The sequence below is a fragment of the Emydura macquarii genome, unplaced genomic scaffold, assembly GCF_026122565.2.
Source record: "Emydura macquarii macquarii isolate MOO-44397 ecotype Brisbane River unplaced genomic scaffold, CSIRO-AGI_Emac_v2 contig_3348, whole genome shotgun sequence".
Classification (NCBI taxonomy): domain Eukaryota; kingdom Metazoa; phylum Chordata; order Testudines; family Chelidae; genus Emydura; species Emydura macquarii.
In genome coordinates, this window is record NW_027133485.1 from 6,589,007 (window position 1) to 6,607,332 (window position 18,326).

At 43.7% G+C, this 18,326-nt stretch overlaps 1 protein-coding gene across 16 annotated transcripts in view; it reads left to right on the forward strand.

The window, feature by feature from the left end:
- MACF1 (microtubule actin crosslinking factor 1) overlaps positions 1–18,326 on the forward strand; it is a 222,084-nt gene that overhangs the window by 168,294 nt on the left and 35,464 nt on the right. For all 16 annotated transcript variants that reach the window (XM_067533972.1, XM_067533965.1, XM_067533971.1 and 13 more), the window contains 10 exons: positions 6,889–7,050; positions 7,267–7,437; positions 8,353–8,519; positions 10,028–10,187; positions 10,564–10,890; positions 11,876–11,960; positions 12,909–13,150; positions 14,328–14,534; positions 16,320–16,439; positions 17,863–17,970. In XM_067533972.1, the coding sequence (XP_067390073.1) occupies positions 6,889–7,050; positions 7,267–7,437; positions 8,353–8,519; positions 10,028–10,187; positions 10,564–10,890; positions 11,876–11,960; positions 12,909–13,150; positions 14,328–14,534; positions 16,320–16,439; positions 17,863–17,970 (1,749 nt within the window). The remainder of the gene's footprint in view (positions 1–6,888; positions 7,051–7,266; positions 7,438–8,352; positions 8,520–10,027; positions 10,188–10,563; positions 10,891–11,875; positions 11,961–12,908; positions 13,151–14,327; positions 14,535–16,319; positions 16,440–17,862; positions 17,971–18,326) is intronic.

Sequence of the window (18,326 nt, forward strand, 5' to 3'; positions counted from 1 at the left end):
CTGCGGATTACAGTCTAAAATCGAAAGGGATTTTAACTTCCACAGAATGCATTTATTTTTGTTGTGGATAAAAAGTTAACGAGGTTGTTTCTTCCTGAATTGAAGTATGGGCAAACCACTAAGCAGGCCAGACTGTTTACGGCAGAATCACACTTGCCTGGGGAAAGGAGAGGAAGAGGATGGGTATATAGAGGACTGCTATGTCCCCCAGAGGTCTATATATGATACTATGAGAATAAATGAACAAATTGATCAGGGATCTAAACTTAATCAGCCTTCCAAAAGCACCATAGATAAGATGGATGCCAGTACTATATCTAGCAATGGGACTTTAGGAGCATCCAACGTATTTGAATCAAGAGCACCAGAAAGTAAAAAGTTAGATGAAAGAGTAATTTTTGATGCATTGAAACTCAGCAGTGATGTCTCAAAGTCAGCACCAGCTCCACCCAGAAGAAGGCCAAACCCAGAAAGAAAAGAGAATGTAAACAGGAGATCATGGAAATCTTTTATGCCACCAAACTTCCCTGAATTTGCAGAAAGGATTGAGGCCTCTTTGAGCGAGGTCTCAGAAGCTGGTGCTTCAAATTCTTCTTTACAAGAAAAAAGGGAGTCAAGTGTCATGTTAGCTGAGAGCTCAGATCGTAGGGAACCTATGTCAGAATCGCTAACTTTGGAACATGTCTCCAAATCATCTGGCATTCCAGAAGTTCAGGAGGCGAAACAGTTAAGTGAAGACTGCTATGACTGTTCCCAGGATGAATGCCAACCCCTTCTAAAACCAGAAGATATGCCTGCAACGTCGATGGTTATCACACGGGACCAGAAACTGTCAAGTGCAACATGGCCAAGAGCAAGGAGAAATGTTATCAAGGGAAGTCTTTTTGATAGGCACCATGAAACATTGGAAGCAACCCAAGCAGACTGCACTGTAGAAACTGTAGACCTGTCTCCCTGCCTAAGTGAAGAGCTGCTGGATCCAGGAATGAATATTCTCATCACCCCCAGCCTTAGAGAAAAAACGGAGTCTGAGCTGCGATTTGAGGAGGATGAAAGATGGATAATGATGGAGGCTGAGGAGGAGTGGGAGGAGGAGATGCTGTCAGAGGGAGGAAAGACTGTTCTATTGACAGATGAGAAAAGAAACTGTTGCTTGGCAGATATTTCTGAAGAAAGAGAACAATTAACTGCTACAGCAATGACAATAGAGGCAGCAGACAGTTCTGCTGGTGTCCTGGGGACCTCTAACCATCCAGTGCACTGTGATGACTCACAGCTGCGTGATAGCAGTTCAGCTTCTTTTCCCCAGGAAACATACCAGGATTTAAATGGCACTTTTACAACTAATGTGTGTGATACTGAAGATATAACAGTTCAATATGAAGCTGAGGACTTCACTCCAAATTCAGAGCGCTGTGTCAGTCCTGTGGTCCCAGAGCAGTTCTCTGACACGGATTCTGTGCAGATGTTTCTTGAACTAGAAAAGCAGTGTTTGAGTGAAGAAGGAGATGGAGCCGCCTCAGTGGATCTGGCAGGTCAGGTCTCTGGGATGTGCTCAGAAGGGCTGGACTCACAAATAGACTCAGAAAAACTTGCAGAGGCTGCAACAGAAGATTGTCAGCAGACAGCTCCTTTTGAAATCAGTGCAGCAGACTCTGCTATTGTCTCAGATCTGGAGGACTTTGATGTCACATGCAGTTCTCAGGTGGTGAGTACAATAGAACCCACTACGGAGCCTTACTCTGAAAAGGAAGCCTCTGCTGTAACCCAGACAGACTCTGAAGAAGTGGGGTTTTCCAGTCCTGGGGTTGAAGAGGAGACCATGTCGCCACAACAACTGTTTCCAATAAGTCAGCTAGAGGATTCAAAAGAATATGAAACTGACCTGCTGACAGATCGAGAGCCGATGGAAGATTGTGTAGCAGGAGCATTATTGAGCTGTGAAGCGACAGTGTCTCTTGAGGCAAATACAGTTGAAGTGTCCTGTTGCGAAGGAATATTTCCTCATCCCTGTGGTTGTTTGTTAATGCCCCAGGAAGATCAAGCCTATGTAACTCATGGTAAAATGGAGAGGACCTCTGAACAGTATACAAGAAGAGTGTCCCCAAGCCATTCATCCCACGGTCAGCAATTACTTCCTGACACAAGTGCTGAGGAACTAGACTCCCAGCAGGATTTTTACTTGCTGAAGGATGAGACGGGTGCTGAGGGGGCTAACAGCTCTGAAAAGAGTGATCATCCTCTGTCTGAAAGGACTGGATTCTCAGACTGGGGTGTCTCAGAACTGGCCTCTGAGGATGAAGTCACAGACTTGGACAAAGAGAGCGATAGGTCTGAGGGCCAAATTCATGAAACTGAAAGTTTAGACGCTCATTGTTTTTCTCAAGCACCTTTGCAAAGTGATTCTGTATCTGAGCAGGACTCTGCGGAGCAGGTGAAGTCCACAGAGATCACTGAGGACCTGAATTCAGAGGAAACAGGGTCTCTGGGTCAGCTGCTGCATGTGGAAGGGATTACTCATGGTGAAGAGTTCACAAGTGCCCATGTTATTCAGGGGGATGTGCCAAAAATGGTTGGACGGGTAATGCAGGATGTTTCCGCAACGGAGGCAGATATCTGGGAACCAGGAGACCTGGACTGGCTGTTTGAACACAGCTGGGAAGATAAGTTAATAAGTTGCGCAGCTGGTGTCCAGGTTGTGTGTGGGAATCCTCTCGCTCCAGTTTGTGTGGAACGTGTGCACACTGCACAATCCAGCGCAGAGGAGTGTGCTTCCACGGTCACAACCACTGAGGAGGAACTTGCAGCCACCACTGCTCCATTTAGTATAGCCACCACCATTCCAGCCAGCACAGAGGAGCTCCTTCCTGCTTTGCCAGCTGCGGAGCAGCCTGTCCCCGACGCCGCACCACCAGCTGCGGAGGAGCCTGTAATAGCAGTGCCAGATACTGAGCAGCATGCTACCATTGCCCTGGCACCCAGTGTGGAGGTGCTCCCCACTGACACACCAGCTATGGAAGGGTTTCTTGTCCTTACAGCATCCAGACCAGAAAAATGTAACACTGCTGCAATTTCCAGCACAAAAGAGCGTGCTGCACTTCTACAAGGGATGGAAGTGCTTACCATGGCCTTGCCATCCAGCATGGAGGCGCTTGCTGCTGCATCACCTGGACTGGAGGAGCCCCTTGCCTCTGGCCAGGGACTTAGAGCATCATGTGCCTCAGAGCACAGCATGCAAATGATTCCTGCACCTGTGTCAGGAATGGAAGATCCTCCTCTTCTCTCTCACCTCCAAGCAAAAGAACTCTCTTCCACAGCATCTGGAGTGGAAGCCTGGGCCACCGCAATGACTGACACAAAAGGGCCTCCGATCACCACTCTTGTTGCAGAAGGGCCTCCTGCTACAACGGATGGATTAGTTCCAGATAATGAGGTATTTGTTACTCCGTTACTTACCCACTGTGTGTCAGATGGGAAATCCCTTCATTTGGGAGTGTGAGGGGAGAAAAAGTCCTACCTAGCTGATGGTTTGCTGACACTGTTTGTGGGGTACAAACTGCACTAATTGTCCCCTCTTCCAAATCCATTTTCTGTAATAGAAACCTGGAGGTAGGTCTTTTCCCAATTAAAAAGAGTTAAATTTTGTAGACAAATGCTTTGGGGGAAATATGACCATTTTTAGATTACAAAAATTCTTTCCCTAAACCTTTCAAGTGATTGACTTATTAAAATACGTTACGCTTACTCAAAAGTAAACTATGGAAAGGTTTTTCTAGCCAGAGTAAATGCACCATTTCAAATACAAAATTCTGTTAGTAAAGGGAATCTGTAAAGCAAATTGAGTGCAAACAATGCATATATACTATACAATAGCCACTCATTTAAGGCTTTCTTAAATGCACAGAGATGTAAAGATATTCTGAAATATCAGAAAATATCAGGAGAAAAGTGAGTCAAATTCTTTTCGGTATTTTACTAACAACTTTCGTTTTAAAGTGCTATAAAGGTTATCAATTTTTTATTTAATGCCTGATATTCCCATATCTGAACCCTAATTTACCAGCCATTTAGGTTAGAAAAACAGTCATTGAGATGACATCATCAATTGCTCAGCACATAAACCTGATTCAGTGGCAATTACTCAGTCTTTGTGCTAAGCCATTCATTTAAAAAAATCCACCGACACCTCCTTGTCAGAGAACTGCTTTGAAATGGAGGGAACCCCAGTGAGAGAGCAATCAGTTTATACTGAAAAAATGAGAGTCCTGTATTTGTTAGTCTTTAAGGTGCTACAGGACTCTCCTTGTTTTTGCTGTATACAGACTAACACGGCTACCCCTCTGGAAGTTTAAACTGAGTTTTCGGTTAAAGTGCAGTCTTTGTTGCCGAACCAAGTTCCAGTCAGTAAATTAGGAAAGAAAAAGAGACATCAAGATACTGACTTTATGTGGCTATTATCTGGGATTTACTGCTTCAATTTCATTGTTGTCTCTCTTTTGGGACTGTGTTTTATATTAAATGTTTCTAGTTATTAACCCTTTGGAGTCAGTGAGGCCTTGAGCCTTAGATTTGCATCAGGAAAATGCCTTGTAACATGAATGTCTTCATATTAACCAACTGAGTTACGTCTAACATACCAGGTGCATGAAGCAAAAATGTATTTCCACTGTTGCAGCACACAACCTCATTTGTTCCTTTTGACATGTTTGTTCCAATGGAGTGCGGGTACTTCTACAGAAAATCACCAAATGAGGGCTGTGTTTGTGTTCAGCAATCAAGGGGTTAAGAAGTGGAGTGAGATCACAGGATGCAGTCATCCATGATAGGAACAAAATAGAATGTAAAGAGAGTCTTTGGTTCTCAAAATGAGAGGGAGGTACCTGAGCAGATCCAGTTCCTTTAGTCAAGAATGTCAGTCCATGCAATTCACCAAATATAGCTTTTCAGAAACTTCACTCGTCACATTTTTCTATGTAAAAGATAGATTGCACATTAAATATTTGTTTCAAAGTTGAATCCCAGTGAAGGTTAATGAACTAAAATGTTGGAGTCTTGTTTGTGCATATTGGCTCTGAAGAATAAATATGTTATAAGTATTTACTTTTAATGTAATTATACATGTGATTACGTTTTCAGTGGTCCCTGTAAAATGGGCTTTGGTTTCTGGATTGTACTTCCACACATTGCAGTTATTCATTGTTGGGTGTCAGGGGCCTGTGCATTTGGATCCTGCAAAAAAAAAATGTTTTAAAGCTTCTAGTTTTTTGGGTTTTTTTTAAAAGTCAAGTTTTATATTTAAGGCTTAGGTCTGAGTGCGTTGGAAGAGGCACTGTGTGCCAGTCAAATATTTGCATGCCTTATCAGTCTGCTCCTCTCATGTGTTTGACTGCCTTAAGCGGCCAGCTCCATATAAGAGCAATAACAGAAGTGTTTGGAGAATTAGCTATTTCATGTCACCATCACTTCTTATAACCATAGAATAATTCTGCACTAGCGTATAGCTCTGGACAGTGTCTTCCAGCACTCTTGAGTTAATACTCTTGGCATAGTCCCACTATGCAGACAAGTTGCAGAACTTCGGTGGGGAGGAAAAGATTTTTCTTTGAAAATGGGGCAAAGCAAAGGAAGGAAGGCAGGCTGTCTTTCCCAGGCAGAGTGTTACTGACTTCCATCCCTTCAGAGATAAAGCAATTGTCTGATACCAGAGACCTTTTCCAAACCTTACTCGAGTACTTGCTTCTCAGGAGTTTTTGGCACAAGTCTATCTGAAATGAAATGTTGAGATTTTGTCAATTTCCATATCCTTAGTTACATGGTTTTTTTCCAAGCCTACTTGAAAAAGAATGAGAAAGGTTGACTCTATTTATCTCTTGCTGCCTTCCGAGGGACACTGTTGTGAGTTGGGAGAGAGCACTAAAATCTTTCCTGTTCTTCTGTTTGTCAGTTTGACCTGTGATCTGTGCTAGCTGGCAGCACAAAGCCGAAGTATAAACAATCCCCCGTTTTGGATTGTATTATTCATGATGTTGAAGCAGAGCTGGTTCTACCTCTTGGATTTTGCTCAGAATTTGCTTTTCATGTTCCAGTGTTTCCTGCACAATGTGGCCTTGGTTGGCTGCCTTGTCTCACTGAGGCTGAATGACACTATTGTGGAGGAAAGGAAATGAATACAGACTGCTAGGGTCTGGCTTGTCATCAGCTAATTACAGGAGATTTGAAGCTTTGATAAGAGCATTTATCTCCTTCACGAAAACGGACTTTTCTCTGCCGTATTTCCTCCCAACGCAAGGTTCTGTCCTTATTTCCAAAACCCCTTTTTTGGTGCGAATGCTTTTTGCAGACTGGGATTGTGCCAACTACCTGGCATGATCTCAGATAAGCAGCTAACACATTCATCTTCCATTGCCTTTGTCTTGTTCCCTTTGTCTTTACAAATGCAGTATGTTTCCCAGTGTCTAAAGTTTCAATCGTTTAACAAAACTCCTGTATGTGTATAGAGCATCCCAATTCAACACCACCACTATAGGATTTGCTTTGATTTCTGTTATTGAGCATCTGACTTGGTCTTGGTGTAAATCACAATTGGCTGTCTAGATGGGGCTTTTTCCATGGGATTTACAGCATATATGGCTGCATCTAAGACATAAACTATGCCTGAGCCCAGTAGATACGTGAAGTGCTCATTATACTGGATATGGGCAGATGAGAGGTTTAAACAAGCCAACAAAACTCCTAAAAATAACTGCAGCAGAAGAAGCAGAAGGAAAATGTTCTGCTTGCTGTCTGAAGGAGGCCGGGAACTATAGTCGAAAGTGTGTCCGTTAGCAGATGGGGCTGTGCTGCGTCAGAGAACTGAAGGTTATAAATTGATTACCCCTTCTTGTTCAGATGTTTCAGAAGGACCAAGTGGATCCCATTCAGGTGAAACTGCAGCAAGTAAATGGACTGGGCCAGGGACTCATCCAGAGTGCAGGAAAAAATTGCGATGTACAAGGCTTGGAACATGACATGGAGGAGATCAACACCCGCTGGAACACGCTCAACAAAAAGGTAAGCACCACAGCAGAGGTGAGACTTCCTTGCTTGACGGAGGGGGTAGTAAGCCATTGTCTTGGGGCAGGTGAGTCAGCTGGCATAAAGGGAACAGCGTCTATAGTTAAGCAGAGCCATTGACTGTAACAGTGCCATAGAAAATGAAACGTTGCTATTGTCGCCTATCGTAACTTGAGAACACTGTGCCTCTAGTGATGTGTGTGTGTAATGTAGGTGGCACAGAGAATCGCCCAGCTACAAGAGGCCCTGTTGCATTGTGGGAAGTTTCAAGATGCTTTGGAGCCATTGCTCAGTTGGCTGGCAGACACCGAGGAGCTCATCTCCAATCAGAAACCTCCCTCGGCTGAATACAAAGTGGTAAAAGCTCAGATCCAAGAACAGAAGGTGAGTGAGCTGGAGACGGTGAACGCTGAGCAGTGTCCGGGAGGGAAGGACGTAGAAGCCACCAGTGCAGAGCACAGCTAGCAGCAGAACAAGCGTCCTTACTCCATTTTGATCATTTTAAAAAGATAAATGGGAACTGTGATTTCATGTAAATCCACTAGTTTATGGCAATCATTCTGCAGCTATGACTTTCTCATAGCCTACCACGGAACTGTATGGTTTCTGGTCTTGTTACCCATACCTGCCATCCTAGCAGGCTAATAATGAGTGTTACATACAAGACAAGCATCTGATTCTGCAGCTCCAGTAGTATTTTGCTATCATGCTGGCTTGAAATTAGCTGCCTGTTTATTTTTCTTCAGCTACAGCCTATTTGGTTTTGCTCATGCTGATGGCTATTTTATATCAGGATCAAATAGATTTTGTAGTGTATGATTTCAGTTTCAGACACCGAACAAAATAAAAACTCAGAGGAGAGGGTTGGCCAAACACAAATTGTTCTTTAGGTAACCTGCACAGGTTATGAATAAGACTTGTTAATGTATGGAGGGCTCATACATGTTGTTAATGGTAAAACATAGTTTAAAAGAAACAAAACATCACGTACACGGAGATATTTTTAAATAGAGATTCGAGCGAATGTTAAAACCTAATGCTTGCCATTTGAGGTGCAGGTTTCAAGTTTCTCTGTTGAATCAAATGTTTTGCATTTGTTTGAGGCATTTTTATTGTCTTTTGAGTTTGGGAGGAAGAAAATCTCATTGTTGATTTGCTCAGCTGGGTTTGGACACAGCCCAGGGTTTATTAATGGTTTTCAGACACAATTAGAGGGTTAGTATGTTTGGGGGCAGAAGCAGCTCTGCTGACTCAATTTGGTAACTTTTATCCCTCTTTGTTTTAATGTTTATGCCAAAGCTGCTCCAGCGGCTTTTGGATGATCGGAAGGCCACTGTGGAGATGATTCAGGCAGAGGGCGGAAGGATCGCGCAGTCAGCCGAGCCTATGGACCGCGAGAAGATTGTCTGCCAGCTGGAGAGTCTTGAAAACAGATGGGCAGGGCTGCTTGGCAAAGCAGCAGCCAGGTAAGAAAGAGAAGTGGGAAGAGACTTCTTTTTGCCTCCGCTTTGAAAGGGGACAAATTCCTCTGTGTCCAGCAAGAGACATGTTCTCTGCCCCATTGTGTCTGTTAGAATATGCTGTATATTGAAGGTTGAAGAACAAGCATGAAACATATTGTCACTGGAAAGCTTTTGAATTTCTTTTCAGCACTAGACTAGATGATCACAATGGTCACTTCTAGCCTTACAAACTAGCATTTTGCTGGGATGGCCTCCTTCATTGCAAACCCATGTAATAAGCAGTGTAAGGCAAAGTCTGTGCCTACCCATCTTACAGTGATCTGTTTCATCATGATATTGGCACATTGGCAAAGTATAGTGGCAATTTCTCCCGTATCTCTTAATGATTGGTATTTTGGAGTAGTTTACAGAGCTCTCTGTCTTATGTACTTTGGACAGAGACCAGCTTATTGCTGTTTAAGTTTGTATTACACTGTACACTTACAAGCTGGTTTCTCACTGATGGATGCATTTGTGTGTGTGTTTCAAACTGTTTTCGGTATGCGTTGGTTGGTCATCTGCCTGCAGTCTGTTTAACTGATGTTTAGTGTAGTTCCTGCTAGAACAGCACTTTGTGCTTGGTGTTAGGCCACTGGACATTGCTGTGCGCTGTTCGTAATCATCAGATCGCAACACTTGGGAAGTGCAGTGAGATTCCTTTACTGGAATATCTTGGAAGCAGCTAGTATCAAGCAGAAAACAGTGAAACCAAAATGTGTGTTGTGAGGGTGAAACAGATGGCACAGCTTTATAATGCTGTGGAGATGCTTAGATGAAATTAATTCTCTTCACAGGGTGTGTTTATTTTTATTCCTCCTAGTTTGACTTTCAGCTTCAACTCCAGGGTACTGTTTGCACCTTTCTGCTGCATGAATCTCATTTACAAGATGCAGTTTGCTGCATGGTCTAGTATAATGATGTGTAGAGCCATCCCCAACTTCAGTTTGCAGGATTTTAAATTCCAATTGAATAGATGGGCTGTGGTCTCAAGGACTGTCAGTCTGGAACCTTTCCCCAGCACCAAATGGTCCTTACAAACCTGAAATTCAAGGATTTTAGCAATGCCCCATATCCTTTCGGGGGATTCCTATGATAATGCTGTTGATGGGAGAAGATCGAACGGTGTATAACAGAAGCCTTTTTTATTGACTTCAGTGGGAGTTGCCTTGGACCCTTATACAACATCTGTGAAAAGGGCCTTATTCTGCATTTTCTGTGGGATATGTGTGTTTGCATTTCCAGTTTGCCTGACAAGATGCTGTTCCTGGATTGAAGAGAGGTGTTTCTGTTACTTCTTTCTAATGCTTTGTTTAAAGGCATTTGCACTCAAGCTTTTAGTCTTTGCAGCATGTTAAAGCTTCATAATGTAACACAATTTTTATGGTTAAGGTGGCACTCAAACGTTAAATTGCTTAACTTTCCAGATTTTAAAAAAATGCCTAATTAGCAGCTTTGTTGTTATCTTGATATAGGCAAAAACAACTGGAAGATATCCTCGTTCTGGCTAAACAATTCCATGAAACCACTGAACCTATTTCAGACTGGCTGTCTTTGACGGAGAAGAAACTGGCAAATTCTGAGCCCATTGGTACTCAGACAGCTAAAATCCAGCAGCAGATCAGCCGTCACAAGGTAGGAAATGGTCCCCATGCAAACACAGAACTGTCGAGGGAAGGCGTGTCTGCCATCGTTACACGTACATGTGCAAAAAGCTGTCTGCGAGGTGATGGAGAAAGTTATCACAGGGTTTTGAAATAAAGAGAACGGAAATCATGACATTGCTGGCCCATTGTTTGCTTCTGGCCATATGTAATTGTTTTGTGTCTGTTACTCTTGGCAACCAACTTAAACCTTTTATTTGTTATAGTTTGTGCCCTTTCTTGGTGGGTATTTTCTTTACTTTGTTTGATCATGAGTTAAATTCATTCTTTTAGTTTTTTTCCATTTTATTTCATTTATTTTTATTTCATTTGTTTCTGTTGTCCGTTTTGTCACCCTGGATTTTCAGGCACTAAAGGAAGACATAGAGAGTCGTGCAACTGACGTGAATCAGGCAGTCAGTGTCGGCCAGTCTCTCACCTCCCTGAGTTGCGTAGCTGAACAGGTCTTGCTGACAGAGAAGCTAGACTTGCTGCAGGCCCGGTACAGCGAGATTCAAGATCGGTGCTGCCGGAAGGCAGCCCTGCTTGATCAGGCCTTGTCCAACGCTAGGCTCTTTGGGGAGGATGAGGTGGAAGTGCTCAACTGGCTGGCCGAGGTTGAGGACAAGCTCAGCTTGGTATTCGTAAAGGATTACAAACGGGACGTCCTGCAAAAGCAGCATGCTGACCAGCTGGTATTGCCATTTTTCGTTCTTCCATTATTTATTTATTCATTCATTCATTCATTCATTTATTTAGTTAGTTATATATCAACTGGTTTGATCCATTTTTGGTTTCTGTTTTACTTTAACCAACATCACAACAGGTCTCTCTTTTCTAGAGTTGCAGGGAAAAACAACTTATTTCATGTATTAAAAACAACTCTCCTGCCCCCTTTCAAAACAAACAAAAAGGTGTCCTGGTGTCCCAGAGACTGTCAATTATTCATCCAACTCCTGGACTGTGGAAACAAGACCAGCCACAATTTTTCTTTAGCACTTCCAGTTTTGCTTCCTGGAATAAGTCAATTTAAAGAGCCAGGCAACATGCTGTATCCCAGCATTGATCACCTCTTCTGAGAGGCAGGGTCTGTTTCCTTTCAGACATAGACTCTGTAGAGTAGACATAGTCCATGTCAGCATAGCCCTCTAGTGCAGATGCAGCATATGCTGGGAAGGAATATCACCTCCCTGAATTACGTTACCTGTGCTAACAGAAGCACTCATCATTTGGCATAACTGCATCTACAATAGGGGTTTTGTCAGCATGACTATGTCACTAGGGGTGTGTGGTTTTTTCACACTCCTGACCAACGTACCTGTGCCAGTATAAATTTTTAGGCACAGACCATCTTTGAACAGTAAATTTGGTCAATTTCTAATTCAAGAGTGGATTCTTCATTAATACAGATCCAAAGGCTGGGGGTGGTAAAGAACTGTGCTAAGCCCTGAGTTACAAGACCTTTAGCCTTCCAGGGAAGTGTAGTGGTGGGGGAGCAGAAGGGACATGGGTGGGGGAGCAGAAGGGACATGCAGCATACCTGGTTCCAATCTATCGGGAATAAAGAGAAAGTTGCGCTTTCTCTGAGGTCAGTCTCCTTTCTCTCCTGCACTTGATCACCTGCAGAGCTGACAAGTCCCTTCCTGGAGATGGTAACTGCTGTTGGTTCTTTCCATTTAGGCCCTGAACGAGGACATTGTGAACAGAAAGAAGAATGTGGACCAAGCCATTAAAAATGGGCAAGCTCTTCTGAAACAAACGACAGGTATCGGAAGAGCTGAACCGATTGCAACGCTTGAGCTGACAAAGGCACTTCCCCTCAGCCAAGCTTTGGACTAGTTGAGAGGCGGGGTTGTTACTGACTGCAATAATTTCTTCAGAGTAGGCTGTTGATCTTGGGTTCTCCTGAGATGCTTCAGAGCTAGATGATGTATCCACACACGCATTCTTTCTGTGTAGTAGGCCCTGAGTTTGTATTTAACGTGTTTACTATGGTAGTGCCTAAGTGCTAACCCGTTGTGCTAGGCGCTGTACAAACAGAATAGTAGGTGGCCCTCTCCTTAAACATGCAGACTACTGTAGAGCAGAGGTTCCCAAACAGAGGTCTGTGGGGTTCACTTTTTGGTGGTCTGCACAGACCTGGCTTGCAACCCACGCACAGGTTCTTTTCCTTCTTTCCAGCTGCTAAATCACATTAAAAGAAGCTAAAAATACACCAACTACTTTCCTAATATTACTTACCATCCAAGCAATTGCTGCAGTTGCCATGCGGATGTCATTCGTTCCTGAGTGGGAGGAGGCAGTCTGTTTACTAAGATGTAGTCTGCACTATGAACAAATGTTCTAGAAAAGTTGATGTAACCAAAAACCAGCTTCTCAGTTTCCTGTCCTCTCAGAAATGGCTTGGTCTTTCTCAGAGATATCACGCAGTAGTCGAGAACAAAGCACTGGTGGCTTCGGGGTTTTATTGTAACCTCAAGCAAAAAAAGACTTCATTGCAGGTTTCACTTCCATTGTGGGAAGAAGGAGGAATTTTCCCCGGCTGGATGGAAAATATCAGCTGCAGTGGTTGTGAAAATGGCTTCTTGCTTGCATTCACTTGACAAAAAGGGCTTCAGAAAGTAGCCATTTAAAATGGAGAGCAGGAAAACAGGCTGCTTAAAAAACCAAACACCTTTGGACCAGCATAACTAACTGTGTCTCCATCTCACAGGGGAAGAGGTGCTGCTGATCCAGGAGAAGCTGGATGGCATCAAGACGCGTTACGCGGACATCACAGCCACTAGCTCGAAGGCTCTCAGGACGTTAGAGCAGGCTCGACAGCTGGCCACCAAGTTCCAGTCGACACATGAGGAACTGAGCAGCTGGATGAGTACCGTGGAGGAGGAGCTGATGTCCAGTGGGGGGCAGTCGCCCGTTGGAGAGCAGATACCCCAATTCCAGCAGAGGCAGAAGGTCAGAGCTTTCAAAATACGGAGCACAGTGGCAAAAGCTGGGGTGAATCTTTACGAGGGAATGCTCCACAGCCAGTAAGATGTGGGAGCTTGTGCACTGCATGGACAGAACTGGAGAGGATGTAATGTAAAGCATGTGACAGAATTTGCTCTTCCAGCGTAATGCCTAGAAGCGGGGGATAATGAAGGGGAAAATATTGGTTTGGTTCATGACTAGGGCTCTAGGTACTGCAGTAATACAAATAACAACAACAGCATCTTGCTTTGAGGAGCGAACGAGGCACCATCCTTTTTCTGCTTGTGGGACGCTGCAAGTGAGAAGTCTCAAAGCCCAGTTAAAGATCAGTTAATGCATTTAAAATATATTCACAAAAGCAGACGATAACACACTGCCTGTAACCTCCTCATTCCCAGCCTCTCTAGCACCCACATCGCTCCCCTCCCCTCCCCTCCATGTAAAATGCCGCTGTTAAGGTCAGCTTCCCTGCCCTCACAGTAATCCTACTGCCCCTACTTCAAATCCTTCTTACTGCCTGACTCCCCAGTTTCCACCCCATCATTCAAGCTACTAGTCCTTGCCTTCAATGTCCTTCATAACGTCCCTCCATGCTCATTTGCTCATCTCTTATCATGTCGTCCCTGCCAGTTTCCCGCCAAGTATGCCAGCCGTGAGCGATCCATTTGTTCATTTCTCCCGCAGACACCTCTGTGCTCCCTCTCTCACATGTAGCATACCCCCTTGAACTAATCTGTAGTTGCTCCTCAAGACCCATGTCTGCTGTGAGGCTACAGGAAATCAGCCGTTCTGTGATGGCTGGGTTGGGTGGCACTTTCGTTTAGCTGATAATGTTCATTTACAAAAAGGTGAAAAAGCCCTTTCTGATTCCTCGGACCCAGCAGGATGTGCACCTAGCTGTTGCACGTACCTGCATTCTTACTGATGCTACCTGACCCTCCTTCCCCCCTGTGAGTTCAAACAGCACCTGGTAAAGGGGCATTCCTGCGAAAAGACAACCATTAACTGCTCCACTGGGGATCTTGTACCGGTGAAAAGAATGAAGGGAACTTGGCCACGGGACCATGAATGACTCAGATGCAGGAATGGCCCCTTGCCAACGATGTCCAGATGATGTTAACAGAGATGCACTATCTCTGCTCTCGCTATGTGTCTTCCTCAGGAGCTTAAGAAGGAAGTTATGGAGCACAGGCTTGTTCTGGATACTGTGAATGAGGTGAGCCGAGCCCTCTTGGAACTGGTGCCGTGGCGAGTTCGTGAAGGGCTGGATAAACTCGTCTCGGATACCAATGAGCAGTACAAGCTGGTCAGTGACACTATCAGACAGCGAGTGGAAGAAATCGATGCTGCTATACAAAGGTCACAACAGGTAATCTTAGCAGCTCTTGTGCCAAGATCGGGAGAGGGTTTGGCCGGGGCTGCATGCCAGCTGACTCACCACTGCTTCAGCCTAAGCAGCAGCATAACGGTAGCTGCAGAAGTGAGAATTGCATGGCGGGGAAGCACAAACCAGTGCAGAGAAATGACTAGACTTGGGAGTTTGGGTGACAGAACTGGGGACAGAGTCTAACTGGTTTCTGAACAGTCTGACTTCAGAATGGCTTTGATGAATAGATGGTTCGGTGCCTCTTAGAGAAGTTCTGTATTCCTTTAGTGCTGCTGGCTTTTGGGTTGCAGCACTTGCGGATCGTGTCTAAAACTGGTGACAGGTGACTCTCAGGCCCAGAAATGGAATCCACAGTTCCGATAGCCCGTGGATTTATTGCAGAATACGAATTTTCTTAAAATCTTATTCTCTCCGGACTGGGCGTTGAGGAGTGTAGTGAGTAGCTAAGATTTTTGCCAGTGGTGTTGAGCACAAGCAGAACTCACCCAAACAAAACTGTTGTGGGAAAGAGAGGTCTCCCTCCCAGTGGACAGAAAGGAGCTGTCCTCCTTTTAAGGAGCTCGCTAGCTATAGTGCTGCTCTGTGCTTTAAAACTTGCTAAAGAAACCAGTACCCTCTTCCAGGCAATGATGTATTCATCTGCTCAACTGATGGCCGCTATTAGTCTAACACCCAGCGTGTAATGGACGATGCTGACCACAATTTCGGTCTATGGTTAGCAAAGTTGATAATGTGCGTTTTAAATCTCATGAGAATTCAGATATGTGTGTGTCTGTTTAGCTCTTTCAACTGTTGGCCTTTTTCGTATGAGTCCTGTGTATAAAAGCCAGGGCTGTTTTTATTCTCTTGCAGAAAAGGGTACTGTCTCTTTAAATGTTTGTTAAAAGGGGGGGAAATGTAGCTTGTCGCTTCACTTTCACCTTGTAAAAAGAGCATGGAAGGATTAGATTTTTTTATTGGTAAATGCCAGGAAACTTCAATTTCACCCTACGCACAAACTGACGAAAAACAACATTTCCGTCGATGCTTATCAAAATTTAAGATAAGCAAAGGAAGGAAAATTCTGCCTTAGAATTTATCAGATAGATTTCAGGCTGTTTACTTGATGCTGACAGTTTGTGTTTTAACAGTTTTAAATCTTTAACTTTTTGCATCTCAGCTTCCACTGTCATTAAATAATTGCCTGACCCCCACCCCCATAATTGCTTAAAAATAAACATCGATATTATCAATCAACATTATATTTTAAAGAAGTGAATTCTGCTAAACCTAGTCATAGGAATCCTGTTGTGGAAATGTTACCTTGGTATTCTTGAAAATTATTGCCACATTACTCAGAGCACAATTGCATGGTAATTTTCCTCAAATCAAATGTGGAATAAGACCTGCTGGTGAATGTTGACATTAAGGTTATGTTGTTTTTCCATGCCATTCTTTGTGTGTGGGGGGCTGCGTGAGGTAGTTGCAGTTCATTGTCTGGCTGTTTCTTCCTTTGGGTTGCTTTGTCCTTGCTACTTGCATTGTCAGGCCTGCTTTATCTGTGCCTATCACCTTTGCATGTTGTTGTGTGTTTCCCTTGTTCTGGTTGTGAATCCATCTTGTTTTCTGTACTGTGGAGATATGCATCTATGAGACCCTTGTCCGTGCTTCAGAGTGTGTGCGAGTCGCCGTTGCTGTGTCCTGTTGGTTTGTGCATCTGTGTAAATGCTGTCCTTGCTCTGTGTGTCGCTAACTTGTTGCGCTCGGTCTCCTCTCCCTATCCGCTAGTACGAGCAAGCTGCTGATGCAGAATTAGCATGGGTTGCTGAGACCAAACGGAAATTGATGGCACTTGGTCCAATCCGTCTGGAGCAAGACCAGACAACAGCACAGCTGCAGGTCCAAAAGGTATGTGCAATATGCATGCACTACTTTTGTTTGTTGGGTGAAAGGATGGGCAAGATCTTACTAATTGTCTAGAGCAATGGGGAGAAGAAATTGCTTCTTGAATAGAGGTGGTGAGTGAAGTGGAACAACTAATTGGTATGTTGGGGTGATATTCATTCATTTGCTGGAGTAGGACAAATCATTGATCACGTAGGAGAGGAAGGTGGTAATTTACTAGCTAGGATTGAGCGGGGGGTGGATTGATGGGCTAGAGTAATGCTGGTGAAGGTCAGTAATCGGGTGAATCATTTGGGTGGAAGGTTGGAGAGTTTATTGGTTAGGCTACAGCACAATCTTTCTCTAGGGAGGCACATTAGTTTTATAGAGCTGAAATTGGACATATCAAGAGAATAACTATTCAGCTGTGTTTTTAAGTAATAGAGACACTGAGGTGATGATTTAAGAATGATCACACCAGGAAAAGATACGCCTGAATTTTCGAGGTACCACAAAAGCTGCGTGTTTAAAACATGGCTGAATTAGAAAATCAAACAGCTCTTCATACAAAGATCTCTGGCCCTCTAACTGCAGGTTTGCCCGCAATCCAGTTATACAGCTCCACTTCAGGCTAATTTTCAGTCGTTTAGACATTTATGTTTTTGGTTGTCTTAGAATCTGTGAAATGCCACACATTTCCTTCACTGGTTTATTAGATTCCCTTTTCACCCACCTTAAATTAAGGCTGGAATTAGCTCATATAGGTGTACGGTAACCCTGTTTCCATCCCCTTCCTCTGTTTTGCTAGCAAATGTTTTCTCACATTAATATGGAATAGTTTTTTCCCTTTTGCACATTCTCTGATCTAGCTTAGCCCTCAAGGAGTGTCTTTCTATAAAACAGAGATGTTTAATAGCAGTTACGATGGGATTTGATACCCTGTCATAATTTCTGAGTACTGTAAATTTTGGATGGTCACTCTGGTGCCGGATCACACCCCTGGCCTGTGAGTTCAGAGTGTTGAAACGTCTTAGTAACCTCCTGTTTTTCGGCGCCCAATTTTTTTTCGGCACTGGATTTATAAAAAATGAATTTGATGTGTGAGCTGCTCCGAGTCTGAACCAGTCTCTAATTTCAATTGGCTTTTCATAGACTTTTGAAAGAGATGCTAATTTATTAAGAGTGAAATTCCAAAACACGGTTGAGAAGAAAATGCAATAATCTGCAGGTGGAGTCAGATTACCAGGATCTCACAGGATATTTGATTCAGTCTTTACAGTCTTGGATTTAATTGACCACCTTGTGATCATTTTCACCAGTCATCTGACCACTTCGGCAGAGTTTCTGAAGTCCACTCCCTCGGTACAAGCACTGTGGGAAGACGACAAGTTTTGTGGCTTGGAGTAAAATTCTGATTTTACTTATTCTAAACATTTCCTTCCTACAGGCATTTTCCATAGACATCATTCGACACAAAGATTCTATGGATGAGCTGTTCAGCCAGCGTAATGAGATCTTTGGGACATGTGGAGAAGAACAGAAAGCTATGCTACAGGTAAATGCATATCTTTGATACATGTAGGCATCATGAGAGGGAGTCTTAGATAGCAGAGCTCCTCCTATCAAGTAATGGATTAAATACCGGGGGGGAGGGAAAGAAAGAGTGCACATTTCCTTCATCTGTCTGTTTCCTTGTATCTTTCTCCTTGGTTTAAAATTTTCCATCTCTAATCATTCCAACCAGTAATACCCACGGGAGTCATTTCCCATTTATTAACTTTTTTATTTTGTTGCAGTATTCACAAGGGGAAAGTTGTAGGGAACTCCGATACCTTTTTGGTTGGAGTTACAGCATGCAGTTGTGGAACTCCACCTTTTCCGTTCACAGCATGCAGCTGGCTCATTTTCTTT